The sequence below is a fragment of the Colobus angolensis genome, unplaced genomic scaffold (assembly GCF_000951035.1).
Source record: "Colobus angolensis palliatus isolate OR3802 unplaced genomic scaffold, Cang.pa_1.0 Scaffold27, whole genome shotgun sequence".
NCBI classification, from domain to species: Eukaryota; Metazoa; Chordata; class Mammalia; order Primates; family Cercopithecidae; genus Colobus; species Colobus angolensis.
This window is the reverse complement of record NW_012115932.1, coordinates 14,917,952-14,940,102: the sequence shown is the minus strand read 5'-3', so window position 1 is coordinate 14,940,102 and position 22,151 is coordinate 14,917,952. Positions and strand designations below refer to the sequence as shown.

The 22,151-nt window shown below is 33.6% G+C and overlaps 1 protein-coding gene across 1 annotated transcript in view; it reads right to left on the bottom strand.

The window, feature by feature from the left end:
• RANBP17 (RAN binding protein 17) overlaps positions 1–22,151 on the bottom strand; it is a 428,836-nt gene that overhangs the window by 346,738 nt on the left and 59,947 nt on the right. Inside the window, exon 13 of the mRNA XM_011947772.1 lies at positions 2,748–2,853. Within this exon, the coding sequence (XP_011803162.1) occupies positions 2,748–2,853 (106 nt within the window). The remainder of the gene's footprint in view (positions 1–2,747; positions 2,854–22,151) is intronic.

Below are 22,151 nucleotides of genomic sequence, written 5' to 3'. Positions count from 1 at the left end.
CTACTAAAAATACAAAATTGGCCAGGCAAGGTGGCACATGCCTGTAATTCCAGCTACTTGGGAGACTGAAGCAGGAGAATCACTTGAACTCGGGAGGTGGAGGTTGCGGTGAGTCAAGATCGTGCCATTGCACTCCAGCCTGGGCAACAAGAGCAAAATCCTGTCTCAAAACAAAAAATCAAACTATAGCAAAAAGTATGCCTAATTTCCACTTTATTAAATATGTAATGTTGTCTTAAAAGATGGTGCAGAAGCAAATTTTTTGCTTGCTTGAAAATTAACTAAAGTATTTTAAGGAGGCCCCAAATACCTATTATTCGTATTTTCAAGTAATTTAATTTGATACAGAAAATAATAAATCTTAGAAAAACTAAAAATATTCATGGTCCATGAAGATTCACATTCTATTGAAGAAATAGTTTAAAGGTTGAAAGGGAATGGAACAAAATGAAAATTTTTATCCAAAAGTACAACCGATTTATTAAGCACTTAGAAATATATTTAAGAAGAATAATGAAGGAGAATATCACAACTAGGTATAACAATTTTAAGGTCTTTAATAGGGTAAAAATATATAACAATATACTTCTAAGACCAATGGAAAAGTATGAAAGGCCTGAAAAAAAGATGTAATAATTTTGTGTGAGATATAAGTGGCACTTCAAATCAGTAGAAGGTAGGATTGGCATTAATTGGAAATCTTGGAAAAAACATATGAAACCAAATGTCAAGATATATTAAAAATAATTATAAAAAGCTATTAATAATACCAAAGAGAGCTGGGAGAAAATACAGGTGGATATTTTTATTAACCAGAAGTGGAAAAAAAATCTTTCTAAATATAAGCAGAAGAGAAATATGAAGGGAAAAGTCCACAGATCTGAATACATAATATTTAAAGCCAGTAAAGAAGAAATATCTGAAGTAAAAATACGGGGAAAACATTTTCAAAATGAGGAGCAAAATACTAAGATCTCTGAGACATATATATATATATGTATATATATATATACACACACACACACACACACACACATACATACTGAGCTCTTACAAATAAGTTAGAAAAGATCATCACAAAAGAAAAGCAGGTAAATAATATAATCAATATAGATATAAAAGTCACAAAGAAAAAATGACAAAGCTGGCAGTGGAAAAGAATGTTTGATACCACTAGTAACCAAATAAATACAAATTGAAACAATACATTTGTTACCCATAAACTGGCAACAATATGAACCCTACTATCTGGCAGCTCAACCACTAACAAATGTTAACTATCACACAATTTGGGTTCAGCACAGTGGTCCCCAACCTTTTTGGCACCAGGGACCAGTTGCCTGGAAGACAATGTTTCCATGGATAGGGTTTGGGGTGGTGTGGGGTGATGGTCTCAGGATGAAACCGTTCCACCTCAGATCACCAGACATTAGATTCCCATAAGGAGCATGCAACCTAGATCCCTCACATGTGCAGTTTAGGGTTCACGCTCCTATGAGAATCTATGTTCCTGCTGATCTGACAGGAGGCAGAGCTCAGGCGGTAATTCTTGCTCACCTGCAGCTCACCTGCTACGCAGCCCAGTTCCTAACAGGCCACAGACCAGTACAAGGGTTGGAAACCCTTGGTTCAGAGGATACATTGGTTCTTTTTCAGAAAACCATGTGGTAATGAGTACTGAAAGTCTTTCAAATGCTACATAACCTTTGACCAGCTATTCTGCATTTAGGAACGAACTTTAATGAAATTATCTCAATCGACATAAAGATATAACTAAAAATAATTTAGTTATATCTAAAAGTAAATTATAATAAGAAAAAATTGAGAAACAACCTAAAATTCCAAAAACAAGGGTCTATTTAAATTATTGTACAGCTTAGAAAATTTAATGTCCAGGTAAAATGTTGATATTGTGCTTGATTTTAAAAAGTGGTGTTGGTGTGTGTGTGTGTGTGTAATATATCACTAATTGCCAAGCACTGTTCTAAGCATTTAAAAAAATAAATTCCTTGTAACAGCCCAAAATAAGTTAGGTATTATTATTAGCTACATGTTATATTATTTTGCAATGTTTAAGAAAAGTTGAAAAACACACATGCAGCAAACATATACCCATATACATTAATTAAAAAGACTCAAAGGGACTTTACAAAATAACAGTAGTGGTCATCTCCAGATTAACACATAATTTTTATTTTCATTTGAATTTTTAAGTCTTCAATAAAAACATGTATGACTCTAAGGAGATTTGTTATTAAAAATAAAATATATGGAAAATCAATTCGCTTGTATTATTCATATATAGAAATTTTCCTCAGGTTAGAACAGAAACTTGAAGAGAATAATTCAACTGCTTCTTCCTAAGGCTGTGGCCAATAGGTGACAAAACTTGCAATGGGTAATTGACTACCTAGTACTTTCTGACTAGATGCAAGTCATCTAATTTTACCACCTTTCCAATACACACTGGATGTGATTGCTCAGATCCTAAGTAATAAAAAGCAACCTAAATCTTTATCACATTATTTGCACAAATATGTACAAAGTATTTTGAGTCTATCGCTTATTAGAGATTTGACTTCTACAAATCACTTAACCTTTGAGTCTTGGTTTTCTCAGCAATAAAAAGGGAAATAATACCTTCCTCAAAGGCCACATACAAAATGTCTGTGCTCATAATACTTGTTCAATAACTAATTTTTTTAACTATTTAGCAAAATTCAGTAAATTACACAGTTCTTACTTACCGACAGGATAATTCTCCATCCATAGCATCATGCTCATCTGTACTGGTATATGTTAATCTTCCTCCTACAACTGTCCCAACTAAGTATACCAGCCATGCAAGACGTCCTGATACAGAATAAGAAAGAAACAAGTTTAAGAAGTGTTCATAGAAACATAGCTTATTTGGGGGGAAATTCCAAAATTAGCACAACAATCTACTCTTCCAAACAAGTGATAAATCACTGTGAACTCAGTTCTTGATAGAAAGCAGATGGGTTTTAAGTTTATCAAGGCAGCAGAACAGTGAAAATGCCATAGAATTTAGAGCCAAATAAAACTAATTTGAATCCCAGCTCTACTAAGTTGCTATGTGATCTTGCATAAGTTACTTATCTCTTTAAGTCTTAAGGTTTTCATTTGTAAAATGGAAAAAAACAATGTCTACCATGAAGACATGACTGAAAATAAATTTGAGTACAAAACACTAAACTGTCTAGGACCAGGTCTGTTATTCAGTCACATCATACTCTTATGATCCAAGGACCAGTATCTTTTCTGAATGGTCAATGTCATGATAGTACCAGTGTGATCATTTTAAGTATTTCCCCTGCTTGGAATATCATAGACAGTAATAAATTTATTCCTTCTGTATTTTTATGCATGATGTATAAAAAAATCCAAGATTTCACATTGTTTTGACAGTACAGTCAACTTCACAGCTGATAGCAGCAGAGGATTAAATAGCTTTAAAGCAGTGGCACAAATGGCAACATCTACAGTTTTCATAAATCTTACTTTGGGGGCAGCTGAAATTGACTAATTTAGAAATGGAGGTATTTACTGAATGATTTTTGCTTAAGGTATATTATTTTACATCTCTGGATTCATTGATCTAGGTGATCCTTCAGTACTTTTGAGACCTTTATAGATAATTAACAACATAAAATTATCTTGCTAAAAACAAATTTTATGCTATTCTTGGAGACTGATTTTTCAAAGATAAGAGGGCTATTTCATAATACTGAAATCAATTGTTTCTGATTAAGAAACCTTTTCAAGTAAAAATGTTTTTTTAAAAGGTATGGAATTGAACAATGAAGAAAAGAGGCTATCTGTGCTTGTTAGAAGACTCAGGAAGGATAAATAAAAGGTAGAAAAAGAACACATTCTTTCTGTTTTCCCACGGATACTAGCAGTTATTATTATACTACAATTAATCAACAACTGTTTTATATTCTCTCACAAAACAACAATAAATCAGAATTGACCAATTATGCAGCCTTATACATTAGGAATGTGAAATAGATTAAGTAGGAGAACAAGAACACTAATTTAATCAAGTAATCCATTGAAAAACAAGACTCAAGTTTCATCGCATATAATTCATGACAAAAATAACAGAACAAAAACTTCATGTAAGAAGCTGAAAGTATCCAGAAAGTTACCTTATGAATTTCAAAGTATTTTAGGGTCAATATAAAAATCTATCAGAGAAAGTCTACCCTGATGACCCTGCTTTCTCTGTGGGCTCTATCAAGTGGCAGCTGCTTTTTCTTCCACTTCTCATGTACTTGGGCCTTGAATATGGAGTAGATGATCTTCACATTCCTCATTTCTACTTAACATTTTATCTTTCTTCATCATGAAAGCATTCGCCTTCACATCTTACATCATCAGCAACACTAACAAATATCCCTTCTTATTGCAATTTACTCTCCTGCAGATTATTTCCCCCCGTTTTTTGAAAGTATTGGTTCTTGGCTGTCACTCTTTCTAACAATATTTGTATCATAATCACTAGTGATTTCAGTATCTACAAAGATGAATCTTACAATTCCAACAATCCTTTGTTCTACTGGGAATCTTCAATCCATGAGCCTATCACTTTTTGAACAGCTTCACTTAAATATAATTCACATACCATACAAGTAACCCACTTAAAGTACATAATTCCATGTTTTTTAGTAAATTAACAGGGTTATGCAAGCATCACCACAATCTAATTTTAGAACATTTTCATACTAGCTGTCACTCTGCATCCTACCACCATGCCCCTAGCCCCTAAGCAACCACTAAGCTACTTTATGTCTCATTAAATTTTTCCCATTCTGGGCAATTCATATAAATGGAATCGTACAATAAGTGAGTGCTGTGACTATCTCCTTTCACTCAGCATGTTTTCAAGGATCACCCATATTTTAGCATGTATCAATATTTATTTTTCTTTATAGCTGAATAACATTCCATTATTTGTATATATCTTATTTTTATTGATACACCATATTTGCTCATACTTGTGGTGTATATGCTGATACTTTTTTACATACGAAGAATGTGTAATGATCATGTCAGGGTATTTGGTGTACCTACTGCCTCAAGTATTCGCCATTTCTGCATTGAGAAGAATTCAAATCCTGCCTTCTAGCTATTTTGAAATTGTTAACTATAGTCACCCTACTCTATCAAACATTATAACTTATACCTTTTATCTAACTGTATGTTTATACTCATTAACCAACCTCTCCATCCTGCCCCATTCCCCAGCCCACCCACACACCATTCTCAGCTTCTCCTATCATTCTATTCCTTACCTCAATGAAATGAATTTTTTAGGTCTCACATATGTATGAGAACACATGGTATTTGTCTTTCTGTGCCGTGCCAGGCTTCTTTCACTTAACCTCCAGTTCCATCTACGTTGCTGCAAATGATATGATTTCATTCTTTCTTATGGCCTAATGGTATTCTACTATGTATATATACCACATTATTTTATCCATCCATCAATGGGAATGTAGGTTGATTCCATATCTTTGCTATTGTGAACAGTGCTGCAATAAACATGGAAGTACAAGTATTCTTTTAACGTACTGAACTATTTTCCTTTGGATAAATGCCCAGTATTGGGATTGCCGGACCATATGGTAGTTCTATTTTTAATTTTTGAGAAATCTCCCTATTTTCCAAAATGGCTGTTTTAATTTATATTCCCACCACCAGTGTGTAGCAGTTCCCTTTTATCCACATCTTTGCCAGCTTCTGTTATTTTTTCTGTTTAATAATAATCATTCTGACTGGGGTAAGATGGTATCTTACTGTGGTTTTGATTTGCATTTCCCTGATGATTAGTGATGTTGAGTATTTCTTCATATACCTATTGGCCGTTTGTATGTTCTCCTTTTGAGAAATGTCTATTCACGTCATTTGCCTGCCATTTATTTGAATTACTTGGTTTTTTGTTTTTGTTTTTTACTGTCATTTGTGATCCTTGCATATTCTATTCCTCCCTAATCAGATAGTTTGCAAATATTTAATCCCATTCAACAGGCTTTCTTCACTCTGTTGACTGTTTCCTTTGCTGTGAAGGGGCTTTTTAGCTTAATATAATCCCATTTGTCTAATTTGATCTTCGTTGCCTGTGCTTTTGAGGTCTTAGCCATAAAATATTTGTATAGATCAATGTCCTGAGGTGTCTCCCCATGTTTTCTTCTAGTAGTTTTATAGTTTCAGGTCTTAAGTCTAATCCATCTAGATTTCATTTTTGTATATGGTAAGAGATAGAAGTCCAGTTTCATTCTTCTGCATCTGGATATACAATTTTCCCAGCACCATTTTATTAAAGAGGGTATCCTTTCCCTAATGTATGTTCTTGACACCTTTGTCAAAAACCAATTGGCTGTAAATATATGATTTATGGGTTTTCTATTCTGTTCCACTGGTCTATGTGTCTGTTTTTATACCAATACCATGCTATTTTGGTTACTATGGATATATCACATTTCATTTACCCATTCAGTTAATGGATACTTGGATTGTCTCCATCTTTGGATTATTATAAACAATACTGCTATGAACATTTTTATACAAGATTTTATATGGATGCATGTTTTCGTTTCTCTTGAGAATACCTAGAAGTGGAAATGCTGAGTTACACGACACCTCTCCTTTTCACATTTTGAGGAACTGCCAAAATGTTTTCAAAAGCAGCTGCACCATTTTACATTCCCACCAGCAATGTATGAAGATTAAATTTATCCAAATCTTGCCAACACTTGTAGTTGTCTTTTTTATTATATCCATCCTAGTTGGTGTGAGGAGTTATTTGATTATAATTTTGATCTGCCTTTCCTTAATAACTAAGGATGCTGAGCATCCTTTCATGTGTTTAGCAGTCATGTGTGTGTCCTCTTTGGAGAAATGTCTATTCAGATCCATTGCCCATTTTTAAGGGTTATCTTTCATTACTGGGTTGTAAGAATTATTTATGTATTCTAGATGCTAATCTCTTATCAGTCACATGATTTGCAAATATTTTCTCCCATTCTGTGGGCTATACTTTCTTGATGGCATGCTTTGATGTGCAAAATTTGCAACTCTATTGTACCTAATTTGTCTAATTAATTAGATAATCTGGTTTATCTAATTTGTCTTCTGTTTTCTGCTTCAGGTGTCATATCTAAGAAATAGTTGCCCAACCCAAAGTCACTTAAGATTTACTCGGTCACCCAGGCTGGAGGGCAGTGACGAAATCATAGCTCACTGCAGCCTCTAACTCCCAGGCACAAGTGATCCTCCCGAACAGCTGGGATTACAGGCCCACACCAACATACCTACCTAATTTTAAAATATATTTTGTAGAGATGAGGTCTCACTATGTTGACCAGGCTGTTCCTGAACATCCTGGGCTCAAGTGATCCTCCCACCTTGGCCTCCCAAAGTGCTGGGATTACAGGCATGAGCCACCGCACCCAGGCCCTATAATGTGTACCTTTATGTTGGTACCAGTCTTGATTACTGTTGTTTTGTAGTAAATTCTGAAATCAAAAAAAAAAAAAAAAATGAGTCTTCCAATTTCACAAGATTATCTTGGCTATTTTGGGTCCCATGGATTTCCATGGGAACTTTAGGACCAGTTTGTCAATCCCTGCAAAAAACCCATGGGATTTTAATGTGGATTGCATTGGATTTGGAGATCAATGTGAAGAGTATTGCCATCTTAACAATATTAAGTCTTCTGATCCATGACCATGAGAAGTCTTGCTGTTTATTTACATCTTTAATTTCTTTCAACACCGTTACAGTGTCAGTATTAATTCTTACACTTCTTTTTAAAATGTATGCCTAAGTATTTTATCCTCTTTGATACTATTGTAAATGGACTTTCTTTCTTCCTTTCATATTCCATTGCTGATCGTTAAAAAATAGACATACCACTGATTTTATTTATTGATCCCATATCCTGCAAGTTTGCTGATCTCTTTTATTAGTTTTTGGGAATCTGCCATTTTTTCACTCTCTCTTACACCCTTCACATATTCTCTACCCTATGTACCTAGCTTTAATTCTGTGGTCAATAATTACCATCTCTGCCTTGCATTTACATTTAGCCCTCTTTTGCTATGATATACTCATCTTACAAAACCATAACTGTTTATGTCCACTATACCACTACTCTGCCAATACTCACACAGTTTAATATAACTGGGGAAAGATACAACTATGCTGACCAGTCTTACTTGATGTCACCTTCTCAGGCCTTACCAAGATATCCTATCAATTTTTAATACCTAGCATGGCAGTCTGTCTGCAAATATTCACCACCAATTCCTTCCTTCCATGTATGTATATACCATCAAGAGGTGGAGTTTATTCTTCCAATCTTTGGAAATTTGTAACTGCTTTGACCAATAGAATTCAGTGAAAGTGACAGCATCCTAGTATTGTGCCTAACCTTTATAAGAACAGGTAAATTCCTCCAGTCTCTCAGAGAATGTTCACTCTGGGGAAACCAGTCACCATTTAAGAAGATCATATACCCTGAGACCATTATATGTTCGGATGCCCAAACTAGCCATTTGGAGAGACTGAACAGAGAGACACATGTCCAACTAGATAGAGTATACACTCTAAGCCTTCCAGTCCACACACCAGACCACTGAGTAAAGAAGCATTCAGGCAACTCCAGTCCCAACTGTCATCTGATTACAATGACTGAAAGACCCCTAAAGAGAATCATCTGAACTTACCAACCCCCAGAACACTGAGAGATAATAATGCAATTGTTATCTGATAAGCCATTAAGTTTTGGCAACATATAATACAATCCCCCCCCAGCATTTACTATCTTCTTTCCTTGCTTCATTATTTTAAATGTTAGCATTTAACACTTTCTAACATATTTTACATATTTATCTTGTATGTTACCTGCATATTCCAAAAGAATGCAAACTGCATGAAAGCAGGTATTTTTGTCTGTTTTGCTCTCTACTGTATATTCAGAGCCTAAAACAATGCTGGGTATATTGTATATCATCAACAGATATGGGTTACTGAATTAAGAAATCATTATATAGAAAACACGGCATGAAAAAGAAAAGGTTAACATTACCAAATTAGTAAATGTATTAAAATGTAGACCCATTATTAATAATGAACGGTAATAGTAATTATATTTCTATTGCTTAAATTAAAGCAACTTCTCCAATAATATTCAATATATGATATAGTTGATCCTCATTATTCATAGATTCCATTATTTGTGAATTTGCCTACTTGATAAAATTTATTTATAATCCCCAAATCAATAGTCACAGTCATCTGCAGATGTGCAAAAGCAGGGAAAATCTGTAGTTGTCCAGTACACGTTTCAAGCTCAGAGCAAACAAAGTGAAACTCTACCTTCTTGTTTCAGCTTCATAATGTAAACAAGTATGCTTTTAATGGTCTATCTACTGCCACATTTTTGTGATTTTTATTAGTGATTTCACTGTTTAAGATGATCTAAGCATAATGCTGAAGTGCTATGCTTTGTTTCTAAAGAAAAAAAGCTTGTTATGTGACTTATATAAAAAACACATGTTAGATAAGCTTTGTTCCAGCATGAAAAACAGTGCTGCTGGCTATGAGTTCAGTGTCAATAAATCAACAATATATATTGAATAAGGTGTTTTTCTACAGAAACATACATTAAAAAGGTTATGTGTTGGTTAGCTAATGAAAATGTTGCAGTCAGTGGCCCACAGGAGCAATGATTCGGTATTTGCTAATTTATTGTTCACAGTGACTATATATTACATAACTACCAAACAACGACAATTAGTAGTATTTCTCAGAATTTTACAGAGGTCGCCATTAACAGACTATGCTCCAATTGTGTGTAGGACATGTCATACACTTCATGTAATGGATGTGAATCTGAAACATTGCAAGCATGACTTTTGGTGAATGCAAATGTAATATTTTACCTCTCTATGGGAGTCACTCTTTTTAAAATCTCCTATCGTAAATTATTTCTCAAAATGAAAAATACTGAAATGTAAATAATTACTTTCCTGTTATGTTTTATCAATTTAGATTTTTAGATACTGGTTTCTTAAAACAAGATTTATTATTATTAAAAATGACAGCAAATATTTATATAGTAGTTACTCTGCACTAGGCACTGTTTAAAACACTGTGCCTATATTCATTTAATGTTCCAAATCCCTATTTAAAAGTGTAGAGCTGTGATTGAAATCTAGGCAACGGATTTCCAAAAGATCATTCTCAAACTATTATACTTCCTCTCAAGATTGGTAAAAGGGAAAGCTCCAGCAGTACAGTTGTCAATTAGCTAGACAGACCTTCATGATCCAACAGTATCTTATAATTCAACAATCTCTTAAGGATTTAACGCATTATGAGTCCTAACCCTGAACTGTTCTTTAGCTATCTCCTGAGTCTTAACCACAGATGAGACTGCATATGCTTTGAGGATCATTACCAAGGAGACATTTAACACTTTTCTTGATTCCCAAAACAAGACACAGAAAATGAATACTGGTTGATATAGGTGAATTTAAAATAAGCAAGCTTAATTTTTGGGCTTACCAATAATGTAAACACAGAAATAACTGCCTATTAGCCCTTGATAAAACAGGCCTACCTGAAAACAGACAAAGACTTCACCATGCATGTAATTTTTTATATTTCTCTATTGGAAGATAAATACTTGTTTTAAAAAAGGGAAGCGGTACAATTTAGCTAACAAGAACATAGCCTAGGTTAAAATCCTGCTTCTAGCGCTTATTTACACTAGCTACTTAACCTTACAAGGATAATAATACCTGGCCCATAGAGCTGTGACAAGGACCAACTGGTATTTTGCATGTAAAGTATATGAGTAAATGCTGTAAGTGCTCAGTAAATGTTGGCTAGTGTAACTATTATTAAATTGTCATCCCCTTTTTAACATGGTTCTGTATCATACCTACAAAAAAAATAAGACATACCAATATGTAACAATCATGTTCTTTCTGTGCCTTACTTCAGATGCTGCTCAAGAAAATGAAGTCACATAGTAAGAATTTTTAAGTTCTTTCCTCTCTACCAAAGAGGCTTATTACAATTAAAGCTAGTTATGATTAACCACATACACTTTCTAATGTTCTTAGTAAAACAAACACCCTCCAAACAGGAAAAAAAAAAAAATTCCAAGTAAAAGACATTTCAGAAAAATATCTGCTATTAGTATCTTCTTTGTATCATGTTCTATGGTAGGGATATAACTAAATACACAAATGTATGGGAAAGAGTGGGGCAGGGGAGAGAGAGACTCCATGCTCAGTGAACTGAGCCTAGTGAGAGACAAATAAGACAGAGGAAAAAATCAATAATTTTTGCAATGCAGTATGATGAGCACCATTGTCTAAAAACAATGACTAAAGCATCTAAATATAAAATTGTGAATTTCTCAAAATTTAAATTTGTACTAATTTCTGTGACCTTGGAATTAAACTTATTAGATCAAGGAATGCTGTGCAAAGATAGCATGTGATTAATTATGAGCACTTTCTTCTAAAATTACAGTAAATTTTGAAATAAGTTTATTTAGAGAAAAACAGAGTACATATTTACTATCTTTTAGAAGCAATGGTTTCTATTGTATAAGAAACAGAAAAGCAGATTTCTTAAACCTTAAAAAATCCAGCAAGTACTGAATGAGTTAGAATTAATGTTAGAAATAAACAGTGAAATATAAAGATATTATTATTGGCTGGTTGTGGCGGCTCATGCCTGTAATCCCAACACTTTGGGAGGCCGAGGCAGGCACATCACTTCAGGTCACGGGCTCGAGACCAGCCTGGCCAGCATGGAAAAACCCCATCTCTACCAAAAAATACCAAAATCAGCTGGGCGTGGTGGCATGTGCCTGTAATCTCAGCTACTCAGGAGGCTGAGGTGGGAGAATACCTTGAACCCGGGAGGCAAAGGTTGCAGTGAACTGAGACCGCACTCTAGCCTAGGTGACAGTGAGACCCTGTCTCAAAAAAAAGACGTTATTATTAAGCTGTCAAATATAATTTTGATATTTAGGTGAAAGAGAAACAGTATTTCTCATAAACGTTAAACTATTTCCTAACCCTGAACAATTTTAGACTCACAGTGTTCAAAACAGTAAAAGTTAGTAAGTTACTTTGGGAAATTAGCTACTAACAGAAAGAAAAATACTGTATGGTCTCACTCATATGCAGAATCTTAAAAAAGGCAGAATACATAGGAACAAAGTGTAAAATGGTGGTTACTAGAGGTAAGGAAAGGGAGGAAATTAGAAATTAGGTCAAACAGTACAAACTTGCAGTGGTACAGGAAGAGTAAGATTACTGATGTGCAGCATGAGGACTATAGTTAATAATACTTTATTTGCTAAAAGAGTAGATTTTAAGTGCTCTTACCACAAAAATTTTAAAGATGGTAACAATGGAAGGCGATAAGATAATTTGACTGACTGTAGTATTCATTTCACTATGTATTTGTTTATCAAAACATCATGCTGTACACCTTAAATATACTAATTACATTCACAAAATTTAAAGAACCATGTAAATACACATATCTAAATTGCATGTAGAGAAAAAAAAATCTGTTACATGAGTTTCACATCTACAAATTTTTTTAAATCTCATTTTATAATAATACTAAATTTCCATAATTTTCCATTCTTCTATTTATCCTGAAATGTTCAGCATGCTTGTTTTAGCAGCTGTTCAAACACAGAACATTTTTTCCTTAACAAAATAATTATTGCTGTAATAATCTGTAATTATGGTTTATAACTGCAATAATCCCAAAGAAATCAGTCATTACCATAGATCACAAGTAAACGTTAACTACTGTTAATGACCTATTTCTTAGGGATTATTGTTTTCATAAACCATGACCATATCACCACAAATACAGAAGAGCAAGACAATATAATACAAATGAGATCATAATATAATAATAAACTTATTTTGTAACATTAAAAGCCATTAAGCATCCAAATTAAAGCACACATAACAAGAGCATATAATTTTCTTTGTTCAACACTAACTGAAGCATTTACACACACACAAAAAAACTGAATACTACTACACACGGTGTATACAAACTAGGGCCATGTTAGGCATTTTTCATAATATAAAACGATCATTTTTGAGCAGACCACAAATATCTCTAAAAGGGCAGACAGATTCCTTCCCACTGACCTTTTGACTAATACTATTAAAAATTTTTCTAAGTACTAGGCATTATATTACAAACTCTGAAACATTTTTTTACTAAAACTGCATAGTGTATTCAACCATAAAAACTCCTTCAGTTTGTATTAACAAAGAATGAGGTCTGGCATTTTATTCAAGAGACAGACCTATTTAATACCACTAAATTATTACATTTCAACTAACTGATTCATATATTTTAAACATTCATACCTTCATTCAATATCCTTTTGAAGGAAAATAGGTCTTTTCCAAGTGAATCTTTTTACATTTTAATGTAATAATTGACATATATGAAAACATATATGTAATGCATATGAAGTGTAACAAAACTAACACCTACCCAATTGAACAATCAATGCATTACCAATACTATCACACCTACCTCCATACCGTTCCCCAAGCTTGTCCCCTTACCTTCCACCCTAGAAGTAACCATGATTCAATATTTAATGCTTATTGTTCTTTTGATTTTTTAAAGTTTCCTCACATACACATATATTCCTAAATAATACGCTTCAAGTCTCATTTTTTTTGGAGACTTTATTTAAAGTTTCATGCTGTATGTAGCTGCCTGAGAGTTGCTTTTCATTAAACATCTTATCTCTGACACTCATCCTTATTAGGTATAGTTCATTCATTTTTATTGTTATATAATATTGTATAATTACATTATGATCTATTTATTCATCTTCATATCGATGGGCATCTGAGCAGTTTCCACTTTTTGCCATTATAAACAATAATGCTATGAACATTACTGTACATCTTGTGTACAGATTTTCTAGAGCAGTGGTCCCCTACCTTTTTAGTACCAGGGACAGGTTTCGTGGAATACAATTCTTCCATGGACTGGGGAGGAAGGGGAGGTGATGGTTTTGGGATGAAACTGTTCTACCTTGGGTCATCAGGCATTATACACATTAGATTCTCATAAGGAGCGTGTAACTTAGATCCCTCGCATGCGCAGTTCACAATAGGGTTCACGCTCCTGTGAGAGAATCTAGTGCCGCTGCTGATCTGACAGGAGGCAGAGCTCACGCAGTAATGCTTGTTCACCTGCCACTTACCTCCTGTTGTGCAGCCCAGTTCCTGGCAAACCATGGACCAGTACCGCTTCATGGCCTGGGGTTTGGGGACCCCTGTTCTAGAGCACACATGTAAGGGTGCAAGTGTCAGGTCAATGGGTATTCAAAAGTTTTACTTTACAAGACTATACCAAATTCATTTCTATTCCATTTCCAACTGATTCCACTTTATACTCCCAACAGAAGTATATAAGAATTCCTTTTGACTCACATTTTTCTGTAAGATTTCTTACGATTTTATTCCCAGTAGACTGGAAAATATATTTCATGTGGTCTATTTATTTTATTAGTAATGAAGTTGGGCATTTTTTAAAAACGTATGCACCATTTATGTTTTTCTGCCTGATGGCTATTGATCATTTTCCTAAAGAACTGTTTATTTTACTGATTTGTAAGAATTCTTCCCATATTCTTCTAGATGGTGATTCTTGCTTATTGTGTGTGTTGCAAATACCTTCTAAATTCTTGTCTCTTTTTTAAGTCAATTTTATTATTTTTTCTAGAAATTTATTCATTTCCTCATTTACTGACCTCTGGAAATAGCAAGAATGATTTTACTTTTTAAATCTTTGCTGTATCCATTATTACATTTCCTCCGTTTGTTGCTAATAGTATATATTTGTGAATTCTTTCTTCCTAATCACGAGAGGTTTGTTAGTCTGTCTTTTTAAAGATCTGACTTCTGATTTTTAAATTCTACTGAATCTTTATTTTTTACTGCATTAATTTCTCCTTAGTTTCCTTCTTTCTCCATTCTCAGGGTTTAATCTGTTCCTCTCATTCTAACTTCTCAAGTTAGACGCTTAGGTCCCAACATTCTGGCCTTTTTTCTTTTCCAAGTAAGCTTTTTGGTCAATAAATTTCCTTTGAATTAAGTCTTTCACTAAATTCCAAAAATGTTGTACTTCTGTATTATTGGGTTAACTCTATTTTAAAATTTTCCTCCAGATTTCTTTTACCACACATTTACAAGTATATGTTTTAAATTCCCAAGTGTATGGGGTTTTGTGGGGTTTTTGTTTTGTTTCACAATTTAGTTTTTTTTTTTTTTTTTTAACCAATTGGCAATTAAAACTACATTGCAAAAAAAAAAAAAAAATAGTGGTCTGTATGATACTGAGTCACTGACATTTGTTGAGACTCACTTTATATACTAATGCTTGGACACTTTTTTTAAAACATGCCATGTGTCCTGGAGAAAACTGGTATTTTCAAACTGTTGGTTCCAGTGTTTTATATATATCAACTCATTAAAGTCTATTAATCACATTGTTCAAATCCTTTCTAAATTTACTAACTTGCTACTTATTTGATACGTCAACAATTAAGAAGTGCACTGCAGCCTTCCATTGGCAAGTCTGTCCATTTCTCCCTGCAGGACTACCAATTTTTGCTTGATACGTTTTGAGACTACTTCACTAAGTACTAGATATCTAAAATTGTTATACAGGTTGCGTACCCCTGATCTGAAATACTTGGGACCAGAAGTGCTCTCAGTTCTGAATTTTTTCAGATTTTGGAATACTTGCATGCCTGGGTGAGAATGCCAATTCCAAAAATCCGAAATTCTTAACGCTTGAATGAGCATTTCCTTTGAGCATCATGTCAGTGCTCAAAAAGTTTTAAATTTTGGAGCTTTTCAGATTTGAGATTTTTGCATTTCATGTATTCAACCTGTAACTCCCTGGTACAAAAACTAATAGCTCTAGTTGTAATAATGCTTTTTCTCTTAAAGTCATTTTTGTTTGATATTAACAATGACCCTAAGCCTCCTCTAGGTTCATATTTGCACAGCACATTTTAAAAAATCCTTTTACTTTCAACTTTCCATGTTTTAATGTTTTGAGTATGTAACTTATAATTAATTGGCTATTTTAAAAATATTCAAATTTACAACCTGGTTTAACTGTAAATTTAACTCATTTATGTTTATTGGATTAATAACATCTCTGGGACACACCTACTTTTTTTTACTATTGTCTATTGTCCTATTGTCTCTGGTTATTTTCCTCCTTTCTTGGCTTTTAAAAAAGTTGAATTTGCTTATTTTTCTATTGCATTATTTTCTCTTTGCTGGGTTACGGGAGACAATCATACAGTTTCTACTCTTTTAGTTGCCACCCTTCAAGTGCTGCCATTTTAATTCCCTTCCTAAATAAGACAAGAACTTAAAATAATTTTAATTCTCACCACTTCCCCAACTCTCTCTCTGACATGCTTCTGTTTTTCCTGTTTTTATTCTGTTCTTAATTCCACAAACTAAACATAATCCTTTTTTTGTACAGACTATGAATGTTAAAATGTTACATGTTTACAGCTGGGTGCGGTAGCTCATGCCTGTAAGACAAGCATTTTAGGAGGCCGAGGTGGGCAGATCACTTGAGATCAGAAGTTCGAGACCAACCTGGAAAACATGGCAAAACTCCATCTCTACTAAAAAAATACAAAAAAATTAGCCCGGCATGCCACATGACTATAGTCTCAGCTACTCAGGAGGCTGCCACAAGAGAATGGCTTGAATTTGGGAGGCAGAGGTTGCAGTGAACCGAGATCATGACACTGCACTCCAGCCTGGGTGACAGGGCAAGACTGCATCTTAAATAAATAAATAAAATAAAGTTTATGAGTTTACCAATTTCCATGTACTCCTTTTCTTCCTTCTGGGACCATGCCCCTTCTTCCTCAAAAATAATCTTTAAAATGTTTATTAAAAACCTTTAATGAAAGATCTTCTAGTAGCAACTTTCTGCTTTCATTTGTCTGAAATCTCTATCGTTCATCCTTTTTCTTGAAAGATATTTTTGCTGATATACAATAATAGGATGGCAATTATTTTTGCTCAGTTATTTGAGAATAATATTCTAACATCTTCTGGCTTCCATTTTTACTGTTGTGAAGTGAGTTATCAATCCAGTTTACACTACTTTGTAAGTGATCTTTCTTCTCCAGCTGCTTTTAACATTTTGTCTTTGGGGTTATATAGTTTGACTAAAGTGTTGTTTTTGGTTTCTGATGGGTATATGTTGGGCTTGCTGTATTGATGAATTCATGTCTTCTATTAAGTCAAAAAAATTCTCAGAATTTCTTCAGTTATCACCTCTCCTCTTTCCTGTATTCTATCTTTCTGGGACTCATTCTGACATACCTGACCTTCTCATTCTATCGTTCAACATCTCTTTTAATATTTTCACTTTCCTTCTTTCCTGAAGTCTTGAAAATGTCTTCAGTTCTAACTGCCAATTTGCTAATTCTTTCCTCAGTTGGGTCCAATTTACTATTTAACACATCCATGAAATTTTAGATCACAAAGTTTTCAATAAAAAAAGCTTTTTCAGGTCCTTTTCACATCTTCCTTCTTGTTTTTCACTCCTGTTATTTGCTCACTTGTGATTCTATTTTTTACTTTTTAAAATATTTCACACATAATTGCTTTATATTGCTATCCAATTCCAACATCTTAAGAGTCTCTAGAAGACAGGGGTTCTAAATTAAATAAATAACTTATTTTTGTTAGTGCTCATTCATGGCAGCTTATTTTGTTGTTTATGTGCTGGCTTTTATTGTTTTTATTATGAACACCTGTTTATCTTAATCTGCAGGATTTCCAAGGCCCTATATTATGGTTGCTATCCTTTGGAGAAGGCTTTAATTCCCTTCTGCTGGAAGCCAGGGTATCTACAAATTTAGAACCATGTTATACCCTTTTGAGGGTTCAACTTAATACAAGAGTCTCAGGTTGGCACACCTATCTTGCTACCGGCCTAAGGCTTTGTCACCAATTTTATCACTGATATTGATAATCTGTCTTTGAGAACAACCCTGTTTTTTGCCCTTGTTTGCTGTTTGACCTGTCCCACTCTGATTAAAGTTCACTTTTTGATCTGGGTGATGGGAGAGGTTGGGAGGGAAGAGGTTAGAGAAAGGAGAGACAGTGAATCAGAGAGCAGAGGAGTGGGAAGAAAAAAAAAAGCTAAGAAATTTCATGTACTTACTGTAAGCCCAGGATCTGACTGTTTTGCAGCTAAAAGGCCTTTCAGAGGATCTAGCTGACCACACTGAAGTTATTACTAACTCTACTTCTGAAGAACCAAACACTAATTGTCTGTGTTATATATTTTTTTAAAAATGTAATTTTATAGGTAGCTGGCTAAACACAATCCAAATTATAAAATAACATAATCCAAATTAATGTCGGTACACAGAACACAAGTCTGAAATGACAAAAGATTGTCATTGTGTCATCAGTCAAAACAAAAACAGTAACACTACAAGACAAGCTTACAGATACTTGTAAAGATACTCAACTAAAAGGACAAGTTGGGACTGAAATCCAGCCTATATTCTACTCACCAATCTATTTACTCTAGCATGCTGTTGCACTGGCCTGGATGAAATGGAACATTTTTCTAATTTGCACAAAGGTACCAAATGTACTACTGAGCTGGGAGAAGAGTAAAATAATCCTCAATGTCCAAAAATAATATGAAGGCTGAAATTTAGATACATAGGCACAGAAACAACTAGAAAGTTTCAGCTTCTTCTCTAATGGCCAAAGGAAAAAGCCTAGGACAAGCCCAATGTGAGAAGTCCAAAAAAGCTGATGCAACGAGTTACACCCTAAATGAAAATACAAACTGGGGGAAAAAATCTGTCCTAAACAGAGAAAGACAACACAGAAACCTGTCTGACTTGACCTCACTGCTAAGTGAACAGGAGGAAAAAACCTCTAAGTCAGACCTCAAATGGTTTGTGGACTAAATACAGACTACCAGTGTGATACGAAAATCTCATTCTAAGGAAATAATTTAAATGGAATTAAGTTGGTGTCCCCACCTCCATCTAGCAAATAAACTAAACACTCCAATGAAAAGAGATGGTCAGAATGGATTTTTTAAAAGGTAACAACTATATACCACCTACAAGAGACACAATTTAAATATAAAGACATAGGCAGACAGGAAGTAAATGGATGGAGAAAGATATACTACATAAACAGTAAGCATAAGAAGACAGTGGTTACAGTAATATCAGGTAAGACAGATTTCAAGAGAAAAGGTCAATTAATAAGGAAGACATAACAATTATAAATGTTTATGTGATGCAAAAATTTAAGGAATTAGAATATAAATAATTCCACAATCATATTTGGATATTTTAACACCCCTCTCTCTGCAAACAAAAGAAATAGACCAAAAAAAAATCAATAAAGACAAAGAATATATGAACATTATTACCTTAATTTATACTGATATAATATTACACTCAACAATAACAAAATACATATTCTTTTCAAGTGTATATGCTATGTTTGCCAGGACAGACCATATTCTGGGTCATATGACAAGTCTTAATAAATTCAGAAAGACTGAAATCACACAAAATGACATTTGACCAAGGTAAAATTTAAAAATCAGTAACGATAACTAGGAAAACCCTAAATATTTGTAACTTAAAAGCACACTTCTAAACAATCCAAAAATTCACAAAGAACAAAGAAATAACAATTAAATTAGGAATTATCTTTAAATGAAAATAAAAATAAAGCAACAAAACTTGTGGGATCCAACTAAAGTAATGTTTAAAAAAAAATTTATAGCTTTAAATGTTTTTATTAGAAAAGACCAAAAATCTCAAACTCAAAGATCTGGAGTCTACACCCAGAATTAGAAAAGGAATATCAAATAACATCCAAAGCAAGTATAAGGCAAAAAAAAAAAATAAAGCTGAAAAAAATCAATGAAATAGAAAATGAAGAAAGAATAAAGAAGATCAATGAAACTAAAAATGGTTCTCTGAAAATATCAACAAAAGTGATGAAAATCTAGCTGGATCACTCAGAGCAAAAAAAAAAATGACAAAATTATCAATCTCAACTTCAATTCCTGGAGATATTAATAACAATGGAATATTAAGAATAATTTTATTCCAATACATAGAAACATTGAGTAAAATCCTTGAAAGACACAAATGACTAAATTTGATTCCAAGGGAAACAGAAAATTTGAATATTTCTATGCTGATTAAAGAAAATGAATTCACAATTATAAACCCTCTTGGCCCACTGGCTTTACAGATGAATTCTATCACTCTTAAAGAAGAAATAATAGCATTACTATACAAATTCTTTCAGAAGATACAGGAGGAAGAGAGAACAGTACCTGACTCATTTTATGAAGCCAGTATTACCATGTTACCCAAACCAGGCAAAATCACCACAAGAAAACTACAAACCAATATTCTTCGTAAACACTGATATAAAATAACAAAAGTGTTGCAAATTGAATTTAACAATTTCTAAAGAAACATTATATTATGACCAAGTAGGATTTATCCAGAGAATGCAAAGCTGGTTTCACATCGAAAAATCAATAATATAATTCACTACATTCGTAAAATAAAGGAAAAAAGTCATTTGAATAGATGCATAAAAGGTCTATTTTAAAACCCCAAAATAATACACTATCATTATAAACACCCTAAAGAATTGAAGAGAACTTCCTCAAACTTACGAATGTCTTCAAATAGCGTACAGATAACATCATACTCAACGGTAAAATGCTCAACGCTTTCTATGTACAAACCGGAACAAGGCAAGAATGTTCCCATCTTAGCACTTTTATTCAACACTGTTACTGAAAGTCCTACCAGTAGAATAAGGCAAGAAAAATAAATAAAAGGCATCGAGACTGGAAAGATGACATAAAACTATCTTTACTTGCAGACAACATGATCACATAGACAATCCTAAGAATGTATGAAATCGTTATTAGAACTAATAAATTTAGCAAAGTTATAAGGCACAAAGACAAAATTCAATTCTGGTTTAACAGAGTAGCAGAGCATAATCAGGAAATTTACAACAGCATCAAAATGCACAGGAATAAACTCAGTGAACAATTTCAATAATTGTACACTGAAAAAAATAAAACAGTGCAAAGAAAACCAAATGTTTATGAACTGCAAGCCTCAATGTTGTTAAGCTGGCCCAAACTGATGTATAGATTGAGGTAAACCCTACCAAAATTCTAGCACCTACTTTGAAGAAACTGAGAAGCTGATGTTAAAATTAATTAGTAAAGGAAAAGACCTAGCATGGCCAAAACTGTATTGAAAAAAAAAAAAGTTAAAGAATTTATATTACCTGATTTCAAGAATTATTAAAGCTACAGTAATCAAGCCAATATAGTATTAGCATAAGGATAAACATATATAGATCAGTGGTACAGAACAAAAACTCCAATAATAGACCCTAGCACTTTATGGTCAACTGATTTTTGACCAAGGTGTCATGGTAATTCAATGGGGGAGAAAGACAGTCTTTTCTACAAATGGTGTTAGAACAACTGGATAACTGTAAGCCTTGACCCTTAACTCACAACATTCACAAAAATGAACACCAAATGGATCACAGGCCTCAACACAATAGCCGAAACTATTAAACTTATAGAAATCATAGAAGTCTTCATAGCATTAGGTTAGAAAAGATTTCAAAAACACAAAAACCTCAAGCCATAAAGAAAAAAGTGAAAAAGTAGATCATCAAAATTAAAAACTTTTCAGCTTTGAAAAACAGTTAAGAAGACAAACCACAGACTGGGAGAAAATATTTGTAAAATATATATGTGAAAAAGAGATTGTATACAGAATATAGAGCATATAAAGCACTCTTACAATTCCATAACAAAAGAGCCAACAATTCAATTTAAAAATGGACGGGGGGGAGGAGCAAGATGGCCGAATAGGAACAGCTCCAGTCTCCAACTCCCAGCGTGAGCGACACAGAAGACCGGTGATTTCTGCATTTTCAACTGAGGTACTG